Source organism: Pristiophorus japonicus, chromosome 1 (assembly GCF_044704955.1).
Source record: "Pristiophorus japonicus isolate sPriJap1 chromosome 1, sPriJap1.hap1, whole genome shotgun sequence".
Taxonomy (NCBI): domain Eukaryota; kingdom Metazoa; phylum Chordata; class Chondrichthyes; family Pristiophoridae; genus Pristiophorus; species Pristiophorus japonicus.
The window spans coordinates 105,906,879-105,930,155 of NC_091977.1; the positions used below are offsets into that span (position 1 = coordinate 105,906,879).

The window sequence follows — 23,277 nt, forward strand, 5'->3', positions numbered from 1 at the left end:
TCATCGTGAAGCAGGCAGAGGATGGTGACAAATCTTTGAGGACAGACGAATTTGAGAAGGACACTCCATAATCCCTCACGGTTGACAGAGTCGAAGGCCTTTGTGAGGTCAAAGAATTAGCACAGTATTGGAGACGGCTGGCCAGCTCAGGCTAACTTAAATCTCCCTGGACAACTTTTTTTTTTAAAAACAGACATAACACTACTTAAATATCAGGAAGTTATTAACCCAAAATAACTGCATCAAATACAATTTTATATAAATATAAAACAAGTGCCACCTATCCTTTTGATGTCCCTATTCTTTTTGTTTGTCTTTTTATTCCATGTCTGACTAAATATATATCCTTTTCTATCCATCCAACCATTTCCCTTTATTTGAAAAATTCCAAATCTTTCAGTTGCCTTGAATTCTTGCTCTCTTCGCTCCCACTGTACATTTGCGGTCAGAACAAGTTTTTTTTAAAAAAAGTGCTTTTCTTGTCCCTGATTCTGAAAACCGATGTCATTATATCGCAGATGTGACAAAGGATCCCAACAAGAGTAAACGTGTCCATGGCACTCAAGGACAAATTTATTTTTATAACCTTATAAAAATAATGATGTTGCTGAATGTCACTTGTCAGCACATTTCTGTTTGGAACGAATTAACTGATTTTCATCAACGTACTGTGCAACAATGTATTTGCATTCTACTGCCGAGTCTCTGGATCTCAGCTGTTAAGGGTTACCATCTCCAGTCTGCGCTTACTAATGTCTTTCGCGCTCCCTCTCCCCAACACAACTCGAGATTAATTTATAAAGGACAAAAAAAAGTACTAACAGTGGCACGACGTAACAATATTAGTCACTTAAGGGTAAATTCAGTGACTATACATTCCCAGCAGGAGCAGTAGAACACTGTACTGCCAATTTCCCGCCCTGTGCTTCCTTCAAACGGAGCTTCCTCCTGGGATTGCAGGATCGCTGAATTTATCTTTTAGTTTCGAGCACCCATTTGCCCAAGCTTTGCATTTCTAGGAACAAAGCACAAAATAATTCAAGATTTTATACTAAAAATTACTATCTGATCAATTAAAACTAAAATTAATTTTTAACTTTTTGGTTCGTTCTTATTAAGTGGAATGGTCAGATGTTTAAAACTAGCAATAAAATAGAGATCAATGTGGCTTTAAAAAAACATATCTTACATTTCTGAGATCCTGCCCTGCCACTCTAGGAGTGAACTGTGTTGTGAGTAACCCTGCTCCAAGACAGTATGAGTGTGAACTGTGAGTGAGTGACCTTGCCCTGACAGTAGGGGTGTGAACTGTGAGTGAGTGACCTTGCCCCAACAGTATGGGGTGAACTGTGATCTTACCCCGACAGTATGGGGTGAACTGTGACCCTACCCTGACAGTATGGGGTGAACTCTGACCCTACCCCGACAACATGGGGTGAACTGTGACCCTGCCCCGACAGTATGGGGTGAACTGTGACCCTGCCCTGACAGTATGGGGTGAACTGTGACCCTACCCCGACAACATGGGGTGAACTGTGACCCTGCCCTGACAGTATTGGGTGAACTGTGACAATGCCCTGACAGTATGGGGTGAACTGTGACCCTGCCCCGACAACATGGGGTGAACTGTGACCCTGCCCTGACAGTATAGGGTGAACTGTGACCCTGCCCCGACAGTATGGGGTGAACTGTGACCCTACCCTGACAGTATGGGGTGAACTGTGACCCTACCCCGACAACATGGGGTGAACTGTGACCTTACCTCGACAACATGGGGTGAACTGTGACCCTACCCCGACAACATGGGGTGAACTGTGACCCTGCCCCGACAGTATGGGGTGAACTGTAACCCTTCCCTGACAGTATAGGGTGAACTGTGACCCTACCCTGACAGTATAGGGTGAACTGTGACCCTTCCCTGACAGTATGGGGTGAACTGTGACCCTACCCTGACAGTATAGGGTGAACTGTGGCCATGCCCTGACAGTATAGGGTGAACTGTGACAATGCCCCGATAGTATGGGGTGAATTGTGACCCTGCCCCGACAACATGGGGTGAATCGTGACCCTTCCCTGACAGTATAGGGTAAACTGTGATCTTGCCCCAACAATATGGGGTGAACTGTGACCCTGTCCCGACAGTATGGGGTGAACTGTGATCTTGCCCCAACAATATAGGGTGAACTGTGACCCTGACCCGACAGTATGGGGTGAACCGTGACCCTTCCCTGACAGTATAGGGTGAACTGTAACCCTTCCCTGACAGTATAGGGTGAACTGTGACCCTACCCTGACAGTATGGGGTGAACTGTGACCCTACCCTGACAGTATGGGGTGAACTGTGACCCTACCCCGACAACATGGGGTGAACTGTGACCCTGCCATGACAGTATGGGGTGAACTGTGACAATGCCCTGACAGTATGGGGTGAACTGTGACCCTGCCCCGACAACATGGGGTGAACTGTGACCCTGCCCTGACAGTATAGGGTGAACTGTGACCCTGCCCCGACAGTATGGGGTGAACTGTGACCCTACCCTGACAGTATGGGGTGAACTGTGACCCTACCCCGACAACATGGGGTGAACTGTGACCTTACCTCGACAACATGGGGTGAACTGTGACCCTACCCCGACAACATGGGGTGAACTGTGACCCTGCCCCGACAGTATGGGGTGAACTGTAACCCTTCCCTGACAGTATAGGGTGAACTGTGACCCTACCCTGACAGTATAGGGTGAACTGTGACCCTTCCCTGACAGTATGGGGTGAACTGTGACCCTACCCTGACAGTATAGGGTGAACTGTGACCCTGCCCTGACAGTATAGGGTGAACTGTGACAATGCCCCGATAGTATGGGGTGAATTGTGACCCTGCCCCGACAACATGGGGTGAATCGTGACCCTTCCCTGACAGTATAGGGTAAACTGTGATCTTGCCCCAACAATATGGGGTGAACTGTGACCCTGCCCCGACAGTATGGGGTGAACTGTGATCTTGCCCCAACAATATAGGGTGAACTGTGACCCTGACCCGACAGTATGGGGTGAACCGTGACCCTTCCCTGACAGTATAGGGTGAACTGTAACCCTTCCCTGACAGTAAGGGGTGAACTGTGACCCAGCCCCGACTGTATGGGGTGAACTGTGACCCTGCCCCGACAGTATAGGGTGAACTGTGACCCTGCCCCGACAGTATAGGGTGAACTGTGACCCTGCCCTGACAGAATGGGGTGAATTGTGACCCTGCCCTGACAGTATAGGGTGAACTGTGACCCTGCCCCGACAGTATAGGGTGAACTGTGACCCTGCCCTGACAGAATGGGGTGAACTATGACCCTGCCGCGACAGTATGCATGGTAATTGAGCTGATCATCAGTGTGTAGAATAGACAGAAATAATTTGTACATGCTTGGATTGATTCACAAGTAATAATTCTGTGTTTAGTAGGCATTGTTCGTTTTAGGAGATTTTCAGTAGTTGAAGAGCATCGCTTGTGTTCATTTAAAAATTACATGAACATTTAAAAAAATTTAGTAGAAGCCTTATTCATTGGTTGATTGATGTATGCAAATAACTTATAGTCTAGATAGAGAAGAAGTCCATTGATCAGATGGATGAAGTATCATCATGTCACCAGCTACACGAGAGGGAGAGCATGTGACCTCCGCCCAGCCCTCTGCTTTCAGATGAGGTGCTAAACTGAGGCTCCGTCTGTCTGCCTCAGGTGGATGTAAAATAACCCATGGCAATATTTTGAAGAAGAGCAGGGGAGCTCTCCCAGTGTCCTGGCTAATATTTATCTCTCAACCAACACTACTAAAACAGATTATCTGGTTATTTATCTCATTGCTGTTTGTAAAACCTTGCTGTGTGGATACTGGCTGTAACGTTTCCGTGATTTACAACATTTCAAAAAGATCTTCATTAGCTGTGAAGTGCTTGGGATGCCCCGAGGTCATGAAAGGCGCCATAGAAATGCAAGTTCTTTCCTCTTTTAATTTATTTCATGGAAAATACCTCATCCTGTAGAGTGGCAAATTCCTCCAGAATGTGGCCTAGTTTATCTCTCTGCCGAGCTCTGTTGTGTCCATGAATCTGAATCAAACTGCAAAATGGCTGGAAGAAACTCAGAGCAGTAAATATTTCAGACCCAACACTACAATCCTCACAGCATCACATGTAGAATAACATCTGTTACTTCTGGAACCTGAGCAATTGAGATACCTGTAAATGGCAATGAGATTTTCTCACCGAGTCAACATTTTATACTGAAGGCAGTAAATTATAATAGATTTTACTTTTCAATTTTTTGATTACATTTCTCCCCCCACCCCGCACCATTTATCCAAGAGATAGGAAGGTCACATGTGCCTAGAACTCTACCAATCTATTGGTCTAACACAGGTGCATGCCATCAGTCCAGTTGGACCCCGAACTCTCAACTTTTTCTTTTCCCTATAGGAAAGTGCCTCATCTTTGCTTAGTCCTCCCCAACAGCCAATGCAGAATGAAAATTCGCTATGTTGAGAATCACAAGCATGGACCAAAATTTGATGGCTGCAATGCATTGTGCTGAAGAAGCAATACAACCTGCCATCAGATTTAATATTGAACTCCACGCCTGGCGTACAAACAATTTCCAACAAGCATATAACCAGTACTAATTTCTATTCAAAAAAGCTATCACAAAAACATCTTACATTTGTCTAAATAGAAAAAATCTGAGGTTAATAAAAAAAACTTTTTCAAAGAAAAATATGATTTTTAAAATGTTTATGAGATGGCAGTCAAAGATACATAACAAAACATCATAACATTATATAGGCTCTATTCTCATACACACACACAAACATTCACTGTTTAGGCCCACATGAAGAATGGTTCCTTGGATGAGAGACCAAAGGCCTGCCAGCATCCATGGAACATCAGAACAAAAGATCCTTATTGAATATTATGAAAAATATGAATCTAGAAATTGTTTTTAAAATATAACAAAACTGCTATCACAATATTTGAAGAATTAATTTTAGGAAACTATGTGCTAAATGAGATAATTTACTTACCCGCACACAGTGAGTAACAAATGAGTCAATATAATCCTTAGCTTGATGATTATTATAAAGGCAACATCTGAAATTACCACAAAAATGAAAGATTAATATGACTACATTTATTTCTTTTTGCAATACAAGAATATTCAGAAAGGAGTTTTTACAGCTGTGGTTCAAAATCCAAAAGCATTTTTACCCGATGTGGCAGATAGAGTTAAAGAATTACCCTCTCAATGAAAAAGTTACACAGAGTAAAAAGAAAAACTGTGAATACTAGAAATCTGAAATAAAAATAGAAAATGCTGATAATGCACACCCAATCTGTTAGCATCTGCAAAAAAGACTAGAAATATTATCCTGTATCTTCTCTTTTCAGATAATTTAATTTATTCGTTCATGGAATGTGGGCATCACTGGCAAAGCCAGTATTTATTGCCCATCCCTAATTGCTCTTGAGAAGGTGGCAGTGAACCACCATTTCAGAGTCAACCACATTGCTGTGGGTGTGAAGTCACATATAGGCCAGACCAAGTAACGACGGCAGATTTCCTTTCCTAAAGGGGATTAGTGAACCAGATGAGTTTTTACGACAATCCGGTAGTTTCATGGTCACCATTACTGATACTAATTTTTTTTTTAAAATTCCAAATTTATTTATTAACTGAATCAAATTCTCCAGCTGCCGTGGTGGGATTTGAACTCATGTCTCCAGATCATTAGTCCAGGCCTCGGGATTACTAGTCCAGTAACATAACCACTATGCTACCGTACCCCTATTAATTTGTCTGAAAAAAGGACCAGAAATATTATCTTGTATCTTCTCTTTTCAGATGTTGACAAAGTAACAGCATTTTCTGTTTTCATTTATATTACATACTTACTATTTTGCATTCAAACCAAATAGCCTGACCTGCTAAACCCTTCTGAACAGTGATGCTTGTTGAAAGTATGGCTATATACTTTCAGTTGGTGTCTTGATGTGCATTTTCAGTACTTTTCTATTAAAACACATCGCTTTTTAGTTGAGGAGCATTATTCTAGTGTTTAAAAAAGTGTCCCCTTTCTCTCCTCCACTCTTGAAGAATGTGACTCTGATTGGAGTTTAGTTGCACAGTACATAAGAACATAAGAACATAAGAATTAGGAACAGGAGTAGGCCATCTAGCCCCTCGAGCCTGCTCCGCCATTCAACAAGATCATGGCTGATCTGGCCGTGGACTCAGCTCCACTTACCCGCCTGCTCCCCGTAACTCTTAATTCCTTTATTGGTTAAAAATCTATCTATCTGTGACTTGAATACATTCAATGAGCTAGCCTCAACTGCTTCCTTGGGCAGAGAATTCCACAGATTCACAACCCTCTGGGAGAAGAAATTCCTTCTGAACTCGATTTTAAATTGGCTCCCCCATATTTTGAGGCTGTGCTCCCTAGTTCTAGTCTCCCCTACCAGTGGAAACAACCTCTCTGCCTCTATCTTGTCTATCCCTTTCATGATTTTAAATGTTTCTATAAGATCACCCCTCATCCTTCTGAACTCCAACGAGTAAAGACCCAGTCTACTCAATCTATCATCATAAGGTAACCCCCTCATCTCCGGAATCAGCCTAGTGAATCGTCTCTGTACCCCCTCCAAAGCCAGTATATCCTTCCTTAAGTAAGGTGACCAAAACTGCACGCAGTACTCCAGGTGCGGCCTTACCAATACCCTATACAGTTGCAGCAGGACCTCCCTGCTTTTGTACTCCATCCCTCTCGCAATGAAGGCCAACATTCCATTCGCCTTCCTGATTACCTGCTGCACCTGCAAACTAACTTTTTGGGATTCATGCACAAGGACCCCCAGGTCCCTCTGCACCTCAGCATGTTGTAATTTCTCCCCATTCAAATAATATTCCCTTTTACTGTTTTTTTTCCCCAAGGTGGATGACCTCACACTTTTCGACATTGTATTCCATCTGCCAAACCTTAGCCCATTCGCTTAACCTATCCAAATCTCTTTGCAGCCTCTCTGTGTCCTCTACACAACCCGCTTTCCCACTAATCTTTGTGTCATCTGCAAATTTTGTTACACTACACTCTGTCCCCTCTTCCAGGTCATCTATGTATATTGTAAACAGTTGTGGTCCCAGCACCGATCCCTGTGGCACACCACTAACCACTGATTTCCAACCCGAAAAGGACCCATTTATCCCGACTCTCTGCTTTCTGTTCGCCAGCCAATTCTCTATCCATGCTAATACATTTCCTCTGACTCCGCGTACCTCTATCTTCTGCAGTAACCTTTTGTGTGGCACCTTATCGAATGCCTTTTGGAAATCTAAATACACATCCATCGGTACACCTCTATTCACCATCCTCGTTATATCCTCAAAGAATTCCAGTAAATTAGTTAAACATGATTTCCCCTTCATGAATCTATGTTGCGTCTGCTTGATTGCACTATTCCTATCTAGATGTCCCGCTATTTCTTCTTTAATGATAGTTTCAAGCATTTTCCCCACTACAGATGTTAAACTAACCGGCCTATAGTTACCTGCCTTTTATCTGCCCCCTTTTTTAAACAGAGGCGTTACATTAGCTGCTTTCCAATCCGCTGGTACCTCCCCAGAGTCCAGAGAATTTTGGTAGATTATAACGAATGCATCTGCTATAACTTCCGCTATCTCTTTTAATACCCTGGGATGCATTTCATCAGGACCAGGGGACTTGTCTACCTTGAGTCCCATTAGCCTGTCCAGCACTACCCCCCTAGTGATAGTGATTGTTTCAAGGTCCTCCCTTCCCACATTCCTGTGACCAGCAATTTCTGGCATGGTTTCTGTGTCTTCCACTGTGAAGACCGAAGCAAAATAATTGTTTAAGGTCTCAGCCATTTCCACATTTCCCATTATTAAATCCCCCTTCTCATCTTCTAAGGGACCAACATTTACTTTAGTCACTCTTTTCCGTTTATATATCTATAAAAGCTTTTACTATCTGTTTTTATGTTTTGCGCAAGTTTACCTTCGTAATCTATCTTTCCTTTCTTTATTGCTTTTTTAGTCATTCTTTGCTGTTGTTTAAAATTTTCCCAATCTTCTAGTTTCCCACTAACCTTGGCCACCTTATACACATTGGTCTTTAATTTGATACTCTCCTTTATTTCCTTGGTTATCCACGGCTGGTTATCCCTTCTCTTACTGCTCTTCTTTTTCACTGGAATATATTTTTGTTGCGCACTATGAAAGAGCTCCTTAAAAGTCCTCCACTGTTCCTCAATTGTGCCACCGTTTAGTCTGTGTTTCCAGTCTACTTTAGCCAACTCTGCCCTCATCCCACTGTAGTCCCCTTTGTTTAAGCATAGTACGCTTGTTTCTGACACAACTTCCTCACCCTCAATCTGTATTACAAATTCAACCATACTGTGATCACTCATTCCGAGAGGATCTTTTACTAGGAGATCGTTTATTTTTCCTGTCTCATTACACAGGACCAGATCTAAGATAGCTTGCTCCCTTATAGGTTCTGTAAATACTGTTCTAAGAAACAATCCCGTATGCATTCTATGAATTCCTCCTCCAGGCTACCTCGTGCGATTTGATTTGACCAATCGAAATTTGGTTAAAATCTCTCATGACTACTGCCGTTCCTTTTTCACATGCCTCCATTATTCCCTTGATTATTGCCCGCCCCACCGTGAAGTTATTATTTGGGGGCCTATAAACTACGCCCACCAGTGACTTTTTCCCCTTACTATCTCTAATCTCCACCCACAATGATTCAACATTTTGTTCGTTAGAGCCAATATCGTCTCTCACAACTGCCCTGATATCATCCTTTATTAACAGAGCTACCCCACCTCCTTTCCCTTCTTGTCTATCTTTCCGAATCGTCAGATACCCCTGTATATTTAATTCCCAGTCTTGGCCACCCTGCAACCACGTTTCTGTAATGGCCACCTAATCATACCCATTTGTAATGATTTGTGCCGTCAACTCATTTACTTTATTTCGAATGCTGCATGCGTTTAGGTAGAGTGTTTTAATCCTAGTTTTTAAACCATGATTTTTAGTTTTGACCCCTCCTGCAGCCCCTTTATATTCAGTGGCCCATTTTGTTTTTTTGCCTTGGGTTTCTCTGCCCTCCACTTTTACTCATCATCTTTGTCTTTTGCTTTTGTCTCCTTTTTGTTTCCCTCTGTCTCCCTGCATTGGTTCCCATCCCCGTGCCATATTAGTTTAACTCTTCCCCAACAGCACTAGCAAACACTCCCCCTAGGACATTGGTTCCGGTCCTGCCCAGGTGCAGACCGTCCGGTTTGGACTGGTCCCACCTCCCCCAGAACCGGTTCCAATGCCCCAGGAATTTGAATCCCTCCCTACTGCACCACTGCTCAAGCCACGTATTCATCTGAGCTATCCTGCGATTCCTACTCTGACTAGCACGTGGCACTGGTAGCAATCCTGAGATTACTACTTTTGAGGTCCTACGTTTTAATTTAGCTCCTAGCTCCTTAAATTCGTCTCGTAGGACCTCATCCATTTTTTTACCTATATCGTTGGTACCAATGTGCACCACGACAACTGGCTGTTCACCCTCCCTTTTCAGAATGTCCTGCACCCGCTCCGAGACATCCTTGACCCTTGCACCAGGGAGGCAACATACCATCCTGGAGTCTCGGTTGCGGCCGCAGAAACGCCTATCTATTCCCCTTACAATCGAATCCCCTATCACTATCGCTCTCCAACTCTTTTTCCTGCCCTCCAGTGCCATAACAGAGCCAACCACGGTGCCATAAACTTGGCTGCTGCTGCCCGCCCCTGATGAGTCATCCCCCTCAACAGTACTCAAAACGGTGTATCTGTTTTGCAGGGGGATGACCGCAGGGGACCCCTGCACTACCTTCCTTGCACTGCTCTTCCTGCTGGTCTTCCATTCCCTAACTGGCTGTGGACCCTTCACCTGCGGTAAGACCAACTCGCTACATGTGCTACTCACGTCATTCTCAGCATCGTGGATGCTCTAGAGTGAATCCACCCTCAGCTCCAATTCCGCAACGTGGACCATCAGGAGCTGGAGGCGGATACACTTTCCGCACACGTCGTCGTCAGGGACACGGGAAGTGTACTTCAACTAAGTGGACATTTGTCACGTGTGAGTCTAGGCACTGTGGCGGGGGTTTTGCTCACCTTGGCGGGTCCGGTGCAGATGATGTAGGTGGCGGGTCACAGACCCACTGCTGGTTCCAGCCCGCCTCCTAAAATGAACTTGCGGTGATAACCTGCCCAGCATGTTTCTTGGTCCAATTAGAGGAAGTGGGTCTAGTCATGTCATTCATCAGTCAGTTTCCTTAAAGGAACTTTCTTTTGGCTAACTTTCTTTTGACGTTTGTGCTGTGAGTGTTCTATAGCATTGAAATGTTGCATCCGACTCGCAACCGAGCCCGCCCCTGGACCCCCTGGAAAATTCCCTGAGTCTTAATAGCCTATCCCATCATAGATGGCATGACTGATAAGCTTGATCTTGCCCCTCTGTAATTTTCACACTTGTATTATTCAGCAAGGATTGCTGGAATAGTGGGCAGGAGCTGATTTTTCTCCCCACTTGCCCGAGGCAGGGATGCTGTGGTTAAATGTAATGCCCCAGATGCAGTCAGCCAGCTGAGCAAAGAGTAGTTTTTGAAAGCATATTCCAATATTTGTGCCAGCAAATAGGACTATTTTAAAAATAATGTCCAACATAGCCCCTTAAGTACAGTGTGTTCTTATGTAGACTACAGTTATGTTTATACTTCTGTATTCCTTTCATAAGCAAATAGGAATTTCAAGCCCTGCTAACTACAAACCATACAGTATTAATTATGAATCCTGCTGAAAGAAAACACTTGTTACAGTTGGCTGCAAGCTCATGTATAATATCATTATCACGGACTGCAATGGGAAATTTACAACGGATGATGCAGCATACATGCAGCTGTGCAATCCAGCAATTAATGCAACAATAGTTCTTTAACAAAGATAAATTTGTGAAATATTACAAACGAAAGATCAAACTGCCCCAGTGAATGGATTCAGAATGGATCTGAACATGTCGTAAGCAAGAAACCAGACCTACGTAGCAAAATTCCACACTCTCCACAAAATTCAAAGTAATGCATAGAAAATTATTCTAAAATAAACTTGCAGTTCTACAGATATAATTTACCATATTTATATTTGTATATTTGGACAAGGAAAAGATAAAGGAGGAGCAAGAGTGCCACTGCAAAATGCTACAAGGTAACATCCAAGGTGTTACCAAGCTGGCTACCTACTGCTTGGCTTGTGCAATTTCATTAAACACTTCTCTGTTCTCAACTATGAGGAAACCTGTGGAGTCTTGAAGGTTTTTAATATGAAATTGTCATCCGGATCTCGGTAACTTACCCAACACTGCACGCTGAGCACTAGCATGAACACAGCCATCATAGGCTTGGTGGTTAAAAAAAATCCACCTATGACAGTCTTTAAGGTATTTTTAACATGAATATGGCAAATAAACACTGTAGTAATTAGCAAATGTTACAGAAAGCTTAGGATGGGCAGCAGCCTAGAACACTGTCCTTTCACCTCCAGAGCTCAGGGTTCTCAGCTACAAGGACTGTATGTAAAATGAGTCTTAATAATGTCAATCTTCTACCTAGTGGACTTGGATCCTTAAAGCAAATCAGGACACAATATGAAACAATATTTGCACTGATTTGCTAATCTCACCTCAGAAAAGCCATAAGGATGGCTGGGAAAAAACTTTTATAGGTAGGATTGTTTTTTTAAGGTTAGATTTTAGCCACATTATTAGGCAGAGGAGAGGGTGTTGTATTCTGCAACTTGAAGTACTCATTAAAATTAATATCATTGTACTAGTCAAACTACATGGAATTACTTTTATAACTGGAAGCACTACTACCATGCTGAATGAACTGAAGATAACAACTGCAATTCTTATACCACAAGTAAACCTCTCTACATAACCAAGGATCAAAACTGCAAACTGGTTGCTTCGATTAGATAATAAGCGATATAACAATCGTATTCCACAACTAGTAATATGGCTTATATATAGTTTATTTCTTGCATTATTGAAATCGATTTGTGATAGGAGAGTTTTTATAGCATAGTTCCATTGACCATGAGAAACAACAATGTATTCATTTGACATGCAGTTCATGTCAGCAAATGCAAGTAATACTGCTCTTAAAAAAAGAACTCACAATATTTTAATTACTCACTTAGATGAAAGCACAGGAGGACTGACAAAGTACCTCAGCGCATCTTTTATCATGTCCTGCATCAGATGTGTACCAAACACCTTCTTGTTATCGACCAAGAAAGTTGTCTGTAAAATAAATACTTATTATAAATGTACCCAGTCTGCTGCCAACCACTACAACCACTCTTAGTTTTAATAATGTATGCAAATTCTTTAGGATATTTATGTTATCTGCTCATAATCACAGTATTGACTGGAACTTTTAAAGCGTGTAAATTAAGTTCAACTTTATCTAAAGGAAAGTCCGATGGATATACTGCAGTGTGTTATTTGCTTAAATTGAGGACATTTTAAAAATTTGTATAAGCTGGTTTATGACATTCATCAGCAATCTCCATTGATAATGTATAACCTACAAGTACAAATAATAAACATGCAAGTATAATGAAAGAGCAGTCATTTGAACATTCCCTAGGATGTACAAAAGCCTACGTACCTGTAACAAAGACCTAGAGAGCACACAAGGCGATTGTTCACTAAATTCACAGAAAAAGTCCTACAAAATAAAATTTTAAAAACACACCAAAAATATCCTGATGAGACAAATTTTAAACATTGATAGACAAAGTACAGAATCTTAAAACATCCATATTTTTCTTTAAAAATGACTTCGCTTAAACACAAGTTAATAGCATGTCTCTATATAAAATGTTTTTAGGCATATGGCAATAATATGTTGCAGAATCCTTAAGTTAAAAAAAGAATTACCCAGCCACTTAATAAATTTTAATTATCCATTAGTCTTAAAACAACGTTCAATCTAACATAAAATGCTGGAAATATTTTGCAGGTCAGTCAGCACTTGTGGAGAGAAAAGATAAGTTAATATTTCAGATGTGGCCCCTTCATCAGGAATCCACACCTGAAATATTATTTTATGTGTTCTTTCCACAGATTGAATAAACTAATAAACTGCTGTTTCCAGCATTTTCTTTTTAGTGTTTTGCTTTTTGTTCAATCCAACAATTCTGTTGTTGTGCAAACATGAGTACAAACCAATATTTGAAGATTACTGAAGGCAGGGCAGTCTGGTTGCTGTCATGGTAATATTCTGGCTCCAAAGATTGGCCCCAGAATTGAATTCTAACATTGACTGATATTCAAAAAACAGGTATTGACAGCCCTTAGCTGTGTCACTCGGTAGCAGCACATGCCCCATGAGTGCATTGTTGTCATCTGGTCATTGCCGTGGAATTCCCTACCTGACACCACAGTGCGAGGGCTATCGCCATGAAGATCTCAGCTCTTCAAAGAAAAGCCCCCCATTCTCTTCTTGGGGCACTTAGGAATGGGCAGTAAAAGTGGCCTTGCCAGTGTCATCCATATCCCAAGAAAAATAACAAAAAGCAACCTTTTTGTCAGTTAACCACAAAAATAACACTGATGGTGGTTGTGATGAAGTCTGTGGACTACTTTGCCGAGTGAAAGAGAAAGGATGGTGGCAGGTGGCAGAACAAAGGTAGATGGCCTATGCAAAGTAAGTGGAAACAAATAAAAAATTATGCTGTGTTCAGATTATGACTGCTTCAAGGAAAAGTAGTTCCAAACAGCTGGGAGTAAAGAAAAAAAATAAACAGGAAACAAGGATCTCTAAATACATTCATTTTTTTGGTACATCATTTTAATTAAAATTTCTCCTTCCTCCCCACCCCCAACCCTACCCACTGGGTTCAGCTTGCGTAGCTGAAAATCTACTGAACACTTTCCTGCAATTTGTTTTTCAATAAACACTACACAGAAGATTTACTATATATAAATGTATTTGACTGCCCTTTTCTTTTGCTTCTTGATTCATTTGGGAGAAGCAATTTTAGTCTGGGTGTGAAACCCTAGGGGCTGAAGGCTTCATTTCAGCAGTTGCACTGTGATTCACTTTGAAATTGCTTGAGTCAGTGCCTGTTTACACAGCAACCTTCGCATTACAGCAAAACGGAAATCACATTCCTATGATGCTAAAGTTGGTGGTATAAATACAACTTTCACAAGATGAAATATCCTTTGAAAATCTATCCCTGAATAACTCTGAATAGTTAAGACAATAAATAGCAGATGTTTTAGTAAACTACACATAATCGAAATTTTGAACTTACCAAAATATTGTGCAGGTTTGTGAAGTTCACAACTTCACAAACCATTTTTATTCGCTCTATAAGTTTTGCAAAATAGTTGACCATATCCTCCCTTTTTATAATTTTTGCATAGCGAGGGAATGTTGGAGGTAGCAATCTCTGATTGACCAGGGGCTCAAATCCCATCCTTATAGGGTGATCTATCAAACAAAAGTGCAAAAATAGAGAGTTTTCTTCACAATTTCTTTATTTGAAAATATATAACTGAAGCTTTAAAAACACTTTTGGAAAATTACAGGAATCTGCAGATCCAGCTTCAGTTACTACTCTCATGGACGAAGCTAGGAGGGGCCAAGCTTTTGGTCTTTATGAGCTGCGTAAGTGAATATCATGAGGAATATCATGAGCTCAAGGGCCACATGCAAAGTTTAGATCCTATCCTAATGTACATATATCACAGTCTGCTGCTACTAACAGATCATGGAGTTCTAATTTAGGATGTATGCACCACTAAGACAACAGCAATCAGAACAGCCCTTTCCAAAACTCCTGGCTCACGAAACTCAAAAAGGAGAAACTAGTGAATGAGTCACATAAGACCAAGCAGGACTGAATTGCCTGTGTCTCAATCGTTGGGTTGATAGGGCTCAGCAACCACGTGTGGTCCACCCCTGCAATAAACTATTTCAAAATATCCATTTTCTGGCCAAAAGAAAGCTGCATTATAAGACACTGTACAGACTAAAGTAGTGATTTTAAACCCAATATACAGAGCCATTAAATTGCATAAAACACAAACAAATCAGCCAAACATTTTAGTTCTTAAAAGTGGCCCATAGAAACATAGAAAATAGATGCAGGAGTAGGCCATTCGGCCCTTCAAGCCTGCACCACCATTCAATAAGATCATGGCTGATCATGCAAATTCAGTATCCCATTCCTGCTTTCTCTCCATACCCCTTGATCCCTTTAGCCGTAAGGACCACATCTAACTCTCTTTTGAATATATCTAACGAACGAGTTTCTTATTAAGACAATAAAAATAGATACGTTTTGTTCAATTTTATTTCCTTTTCATTATTAAAGTAGGATATCTTTCTGAAAACAGCTAGATACTGGATAGGAAATTTAGCACTTTAAATGTTTCCCTTGATATGGCAGCATTCTACAGTCAAATTCACAATTTTTTAAAGCTCATGATCAGCAGAAACTTTAGCTTAAAAAGAGTACTATTTTAGGGAATCTGATACATGGCTGCAATGTGGAAAGTGTACATTGTTTTCTACCTCCTTTTGTAGTATCATTTTGGGCCAGAATACCATGATGGGTAGAGTTTTGTATAGCAGGTAGAAGATCTGCAGCTTGGGTCATAAGCTTCTGGGCTTCACTTATTGCGCTCATCTAGAAAAACAAATTAACAAATCAATTTTCAGTTTGTAATCTTTCTGCTCCTTTCAAAGGGCGTTGATAATGTCACTGATCTTTCCAGTAGCTACTCTGTACTGTACATCATCAATAATGAAGGTAGGCAGCCTTCTGCCACAACTCTGCCCATGATATTATGTAGCTAATTGGCAGGAAGTACAATAGCAACCTGGAGTGGGGATGTTCCACATTCCCTGATTTCCAACCTCTATCCGTGGGAAACCAGCCTGCTTCTCTTTGAATGAGTTCTGAAAATTACTGTTACGGAATAACCGGCAAAACACTCTCACCCTCATCTTACCATTTTGTGTAATAATACATCAGCTCTTCACTGTGAGTTGCCACCCAAATGTGTCTTTTTAGTAACATTGGGCTCAATTTTGGCCAGGAGTTGCTCTGTTTTTTTTTTGGAGTAACTTGGTTTTTCTGGCATAACTTAAAAATCCCCATTTTGCAAATTCAATTTGCACCAGTGTAAGTGAGTTAGTTACTTTTTTTAGTTTTGCTTTTTTTTCTCAAAAGGGGACGTTACCGGCCACCTACGCCAGTTCTGCCCATTTAGGCAACTATGGCCAGCTAATAGTTACTCCAAATCTACTTAGGCCAGCGTATGTGGCCACTTCAGAAAACCCTTGCGGAGAGTTAAGAAAGCAGCGCAGGTAGGTACATCGGAGGCCATTCGGCCTGGGATAGGGTTGGGAGGCCAGCAGAACTGATGGAAATCATCCAGGCAGGAACACTATCAGTGCTCCTGCCCGCCCGCCCCTAGCCCGGGCCAAGTGAGTTTCAAAATTGAATTTGGTCACTAATAAAGAAACTTAATGACTAAAGAATTTGAATAGGATCAAACAGCTATACAGGACATCATATGACAAACTTCGCAAAGTTAATTTACTATACAACAGAAGCATTCATGGAAGTTTAAACTACAAAAACAAAAGAAGTAAAAGATAGTTGAATTAAATTGCCCTAATCTCACAAATAATTTAAACAATAATTTGTTTGCAATGATTATACTGGATCGATCGCACCGGGAGGCCACTCGGCCAGGGCTAGGGGCGGGCAGTCAGGAGAATTGATAGAAATCATCCAGGCAGGATCACTCCGCCCGCCCCTAGCTCTGGCCGAGTGGCCTCCCGGTGCGATTTCTAGATGATTAAAGCTTCAAATCAACTACCCCTACTCACAACAACATTTGGCCGGCATGGAAACATAGAAAATAGGTGCAGGAGTAGGCCATTCGGCCCTTCGAGCCTGCACCACCATTCAATGAGTTCATGGCTGATCATTCCCTCAGCACCCCTTTCCTGCTTTCTCTCCATACCCCTTTGATCCCTTTAGCCTTAAGGACCATATCTAACTCTCTCTTGAATATATCCAATGAACTGGCATCAACAACTCTCTGCGGCAGGGAATTCCACAGGTTAACAACTCTCTGAGTGAAGAAGTTTCTCCCCATCTTAGTCCTAAATGGCCTACCCCTTATCCTAAGACTGTGTCCTCTGGTTCTGGACTTCCCCATTCTTCCCGCATCTAACCTGTCCAGTCCCGTCAGAATCTTGTAAGTTTCTATGAGATCCCCTCTCATCCTTCTAAACTCCAGTGTATAAAGGCCCAGTTGATCCAGTCTCTCCTCATATGTCAGTCCAGCCATCCTGGGAATCAGTCTGGTGAACCTTCACTGCACTCCCTCAATAGCAAGAATGTCCTTTCTCAGATTAGGAGACCAAAACTGAACACAATATTCCAGGTGAGGCCTCACCAAAGCCCTGTACAACTGCAGTAAGACCTCCCTGCTCCGATACTCAAATGCCCTAGCTATGAAGGCCAACATACCATTTGCCTTCTTCACCGCCTGCTGTACCTGCATGCCAACTTTCAATGACTGATGAACCATGACACCCAGGTCTCGTTGCACCTCCCCCTTTCCTAATCTGCCGTCATTCAGATAATATTCTGCCTTCATGTTTCTTCCCCCAAAGTGGATAACCTCACATTTATCCACATCATACTGCATCTGCCATGCATTTGTCCACTCACCTAACCTATCCAAGTCACCCTGCATTAGCGTCCTCCTCACAGCTCACACCGCCACCCAGTTTAGTGTCATCTGCAAACTTGGAGATATTACACTCAATTCCTTCACCTAAATCATTAATGTATAGTGTAAAGAGCTGGGGTCCCAGCACTGAGCCCTGCGGCACTCCACTAGTCACTGCCTGCCATTCTGAAAAGGACCCGTTTATCCCAACTCTCTGCTTGCTGTCTGCCAACCAGTTCTCTATCCATGTCAGTACATTACCCCCAATACCATGTGGCATCAGGTCCCACACACAGCGGCTGCAGCAAGACATGGAGAGGCTGGGGGTAAGGAGCTACTGCACGTGCGCGGACACTCCACTGCGCATGTGCAGACTTCCCGGCACTGTTTTCGGTGCAGGATGCTGGCTCCACCCCCAATTCAACTGGCCACGCTGCGCGACCACTGGGAGGAGACTGGACAGCGGCCAAAGTGGGGAGGAATTTTTTCGCGCACTTCTGAACGGAGAAAAGCACGCATCTCCGGTAAATGCACCGAAAAAAGTGGTGGGCCAAAATTGAGCCCATTGTCTGTTCATTCCACTGCAATGGTGCACAGTGTTGTCACTAGCCTTGTTAACTGTTGTGGTAATAATAGGTTATAGAAAAAAATACAATTGTACCATTGCACTTTAATGCTGTGTGCTGCTCTTAATTCACCAGTATCCTTCATCCTACTGTTATCCAGTTCACAATACTAAAATCTCACATGCCCAGCTCTATGCTTTAGAATTTACTGAAATTCTAGCGGGAACACTGTAGGTGGCAGAAACTAACAACTTCTGGCGTACATTTCAACATACCTAAACACTGAGAATTAAAACTTTAAATTTGATTACACCGTTCATTCAAGTCTTTTACAAGGGGCAATGAGGTTTTCCCCCCTATTGTTCAGCAGTATGTTTTTTTAAACTAAAAGCTTATCTAATAAAAACTGTGAAGTTTCTTCAACTTTTCACGCTCAGTTTCACAGTGTACATTATATTTCATATGGTAGCAGCAAAAAAGAAATATATATCGGTATCTAGTCAGATTTGCAGATCAATGTTCTGATGTAACAGCGTGGATATCTTGTAGGTTGCCTGCAAATTTGCTCCAAGGTCAGTGTTCAATGATGTGCTCCAGGGTCTGATTCGGAGCTCCGCAGTCACATGATGGGGATGCTTTAATCTTCCAATTATGGGGAAGGTGGCAGCATCTACCATGACCGATTCTGAATCGGTTGATTATTGTCCACTGTTTGCGAGGAAAGTTTGATCCTATTGGTTGTACAGACTGTGGGGTCCCCTTGGTATATCGCAGTTCTTCCAAGCATTTCGACATCGGTCATCAAGGCTGCGGGGAGAACGCTGAAGGGCTTCGGCAACAGTCCAAAATAACTTTCTAAATTTGAGACCTGTTAGTGGTAGGTTGGTGAAGTCGGCCTGGATCGGCATGTCTTTGCTGATGTTTTGGTTGTATTCTCTGGAGACTACATATCTGTGGCATGGGTGTGGTGATGCAAAGATTGCAAGTACGGGCAGCCAAGGTGTTAGGTGTCGATAAAAGCGTACAAGTAATAATTCGCATAGACGAGTTCAGCTGGACATCAACAGATTTGATGTGGTCTTGATAGCCATGCCAGAGAGCAGTCGTCTGCTGTAGAGTACACCAGGGCAAATGCTGAGGTATTGAGGGTTTGAACATCTGCTCCCCATGTGGATCTGGTGAGTTTCTGGATCAGGTTAACCTTGCTCTTTAGTTTCTTCACAAAGTTTTGGAGATGCAGCCTCTCCATCTGGTGTTGAATTCGGCAGGGCCTGCAGGAAACTCATTCTCCTGGGTTTCCCGACCACTTTCCAATCTTATCGCTCCATACTTGCCTCCAAATTAAAATTCCAGCCTATGTCTTTCTCAAACTCCGAGGTATATTGCGTTTTGCGACAGCTTTAATAGTTCCTAGAAATCTGCTGAAGGTATTGGTGGTTGGCTCACGAGGGGAAACATCCTCTCTGCATCTGCCCTGTCAAGCCCACTCAGAATCTTATACATTTCAATAAGATTACCTCTCATTCTTCTAAACTCCAATGAGTATAGGCCCAACCTGCTCAACCTTTCTTCATAAGTCAACCCCTTCATCTCAGGAATCAACCTCGTGAACCTTCTCTGAACTGCCTCCAATGTAAGTATATCCTTCCTTAAATAAGGGGACCAAAACTGTACGCAGTACTCGAGGTGTGGTCTCACCAACGCCCTGTACAGTTGTTGCAGGATTCCCCTACTTTTATATTCCATCCCCTTGCAATAAAGGCCGACATTCCATTCGCCTTCCTAATTACTTGCTGTACCCGCATGCTAACTTTTTGTTTCGTGTACAAGGACACCCAGATCCCTCTGTACCGCAGCATTTTGTAATCTCAGTCTTCATTGCTCAAGAAGAGCTGTGCTTGAAATGTTGACCTGGCTTTTCTCTTCGTTGATGCTGACTGACCAACTGTCTGCTTCTGGTAATTTGTCGCTGGATCAGATTACCAGCGTTTTTAGTTTCCCCTCTAATGCATGGTGTTTCCTTAAAAAAAATCACTGAGTATGCTATTTTCTGACTGCGATTCTTTTCCCATTTAAAAAAAAACCCTGCAATTTGAGTCCACTGTGGCATACTGATAGCGAGTAGAGCTCTGACAGCTATTTTAAGTGTTACTGAGTTAATAACCGTGTAATGTTACTAGAAATGGTGAAAAATCATAACTGTAATGTTAGTCTGTTAAAAGATACCCTTGGTACCCTATATTAATTAGGCTTATTCTAGGTATTAGTCCACCATTTACTGAACTGGTAAGGTCACACCAGTCCCCACTACTTAAAATGTCCACATTTAAAATGGGCAGTCGTTTATATCAGCCAAAGAGCGCTAACTGTTATCAATTTGCATTTTCAATTTTAAAGTTACCGGTTATAAGGCTTTAAATAATCCATTTATTTTGGGCAGAAACAGCTGTGTTTACTCACGTCTTCAGCTCATTATGTTACACTGAATATAATGAAAGAGCCTTATTGAGGCAGACTTCACTTCCCTTAAGCTTCCATTTCTTCTGACGTAGTCTGGATATGAACCGAACAAGGCACTATATAAATGAAGGGATCTCTCTTCTTTCTTTAGATGTATTTAAGCAAAAATAAAACTGGATTTAAATGAGAGCTCCATCATTTTGCTGCATGATTAATTTTATGTTCTGAAGCTGGGAGTGTGCTACAAAGGTTAGTTGATGTTACAATTTATCTTGAAACTTTCTGATTCGCAGCCTCTGCTGCTGTTGGATAAAGCTGAGTTTGGTATCATCCACTGCAAACCATCTCCAATTTGACAGACTCCTATATACATTTTGCCATTTCCTAATTTGTAGCTTTTTAAAATCGGGTTCTTCTGAATGTTGATTATTTCATTTCACTCTCAGAAATAATGGCCCAGATTTTGCAGTGGTAATGACGGCGAAACTGTCAGCATTCGACGTAATTATTCTTCTGAAACTGACAGCAGCGTCAGGATTTAGCGCATGCACAGATAAACGCAGTGATCCAGAAGTTGCTGTCGGTCATTCCCTGTTCTACCACAGGTTGCGCTGTGAAACTCCCAAGAGCTGACAATCAATTCACACTGAAGGATGAAAACTTCCCCTATTACACTGGAATATCGCTGTTAAACTCCTCCACCCTGAAAAAGTTAAGCCTTGTTGAAAAAGGTGTAACTGGGTTTTTAACAATGTATTGATTGCTGAACACCTGTTCTGGCCGTGAAAAGCTAATTTTATATTTGTGGAATGTCAAATTTTTCCATTAATATGATTGAGAATTTCATGGTTTTTAAAAATATACATATTTTTTGTTTGTTTATGCTATTTCAGCTTCTACCTTAATTCTATGTGTATGTCCTGATCTTTATTTCACTCTCTGTAAAATCTTCAAAAAGTAAATTAAATCTGTGCATTTTACTTCCTAGTTTGCTGTCTGTGATAATTCTTCAATGTGATTGGTTGCTCAGCTTGCTTGATGACATCACTGTTGTTGGATGCTGGAGATTTGCTTGATTTGGTGCTAGATTCAAACTAAGGTCGGGAGAGCTGAAATGCACGTCACAGAGATTGCTAGATCTTTGTGGAAAGCTTTCTTCAAGGTCAGCGGCGAGTGCAATTGCTTCGCCACTGACGACAAATTCTGGGCAACTCTTAATTCAAAGGAAATGCACTGGGCAAATTATTTTAGAAAAAAATGATTTTGAAAAAAATATTTTACATTTTATTAATGCTTCCGTGTTATACCGGCCATTGTATATAGGGGACAAATCGCATGTGTACAAACATGCCCGCTATAAGTGGTGGGGACTGTAGTATAATAATGGGCTGGAACTTGCTGGAAAAATGACGCCGTGTTAATGACGCATGCCATTATTAATGTGCAAAGCGGCCAGCGAGTTTAGAGGATTAAGAGATACGCCATGAGTTGAGAATCTCTAGAACTTTACGCCACTCCGCTGTTTGCTTCGCACAAACCGCATCTCGCCTTTAGCCTCCCCATTATTTTTAAGAACTTGCTAGATTTGCACATTAATTTCCCAATAAACTTACTGCAGAAAGTTAAGTCTGGTCATTAGTACCCTTTTAACGACGTGATGAATTGTTAATGACTGCCAATCAATGTCTCTGGCCCAACAAGGGAGGATTCGCTATTGGATCTAGTAATGAGATAAGAGAAGTAAAAGTAGGGGAACATCTGGGCAATAATGACCATAACATTATATGCTTTAAGATGATAATTGAGAAGGACATAAGTATGACGAAAACCAGGATAATAGATTGGAGGAAAGCTGATTTTGAGGGGCTGAGAATAGAATTTGGGAAAATAAAATTGGCAACAATATTGGCAAACAATGATTTAGAACAGAAATGGGAAGCATTTAAAACGGTTTTCAACAAAGTGCAGGAACAATATATTCCGCTAAAAAGAGCTAACTAATCCAACCCCTGGAGATTTAACCCCCCCCGAGATCTAATCCCACCCCCTGAGATCTATTCCTCCCCCAGAGATCTAATCCCCCCCCCCCCCAGGAGATCTAATAGCCTCCCGCAGAGATCTAATCCCCCCAGAGAGATCGAATCCTCCCAGAGATCTAATCCCCCCAGAGAGATCTAACTCCCCCCCCCAGAGATCTATTCCGCACCCCCCACCCCAGAAAAACGCGAAAATAAATAAATGACAATATATGTATTATAAGTAAATCAAAAACACTGCACAAAACAATTAAAAATCTACACTTACCTGCGATCTGACGTCGGCAGTCTCTGGCCTCCGGACTGCTCTTCTCGGGGCGGGGGCGGCGGAGGTCGATG

General features: G+C 42.0%; 1 protein-coding gene across 2 annotated transcripts in view; it reads right to left on the bottom strand.

Annotated features, from left to right (window-relative positions):
* The window catches only part of naa35 (N-alpha-acetyltransferase 35, NatC auxiliary subunit), a 136,443-nt gene that overhangs the window by 38,491 nt on the left and 74,675 nt on the right, over positions 1-23,277 (bottom strand). For both annotated transcript variants that reach the window (XM_070882124.1, XM_070882118.1), the window contains exons 11-16: positions 15,697-15,811; positions 14,432-14,610; positions 12,778-12,837; positions 12,301-12,407; positions 5,067-5,133; positions 4,021-4,119 (exon numbers count right to left, since the gene is read on the bottom strand). In XM_070882124.1, the coding sequence (XP_070738225.1) occupies positions 4,021-4,119; positions 5,067-5,133; positions 12,301-12,407; positions 12,778-12,837; positions 14,432-14,610; positions 15,697-15,811 (627 nt within the window). The remainder of the gene's footprint in view (positions 1-4,020; positions 4,120-5,066; positions 5,134-12,300; positions 12,408-12,777; positions 12,838-14,431; positions 14,611-15,696; positions 15,812-23,277) is intronic.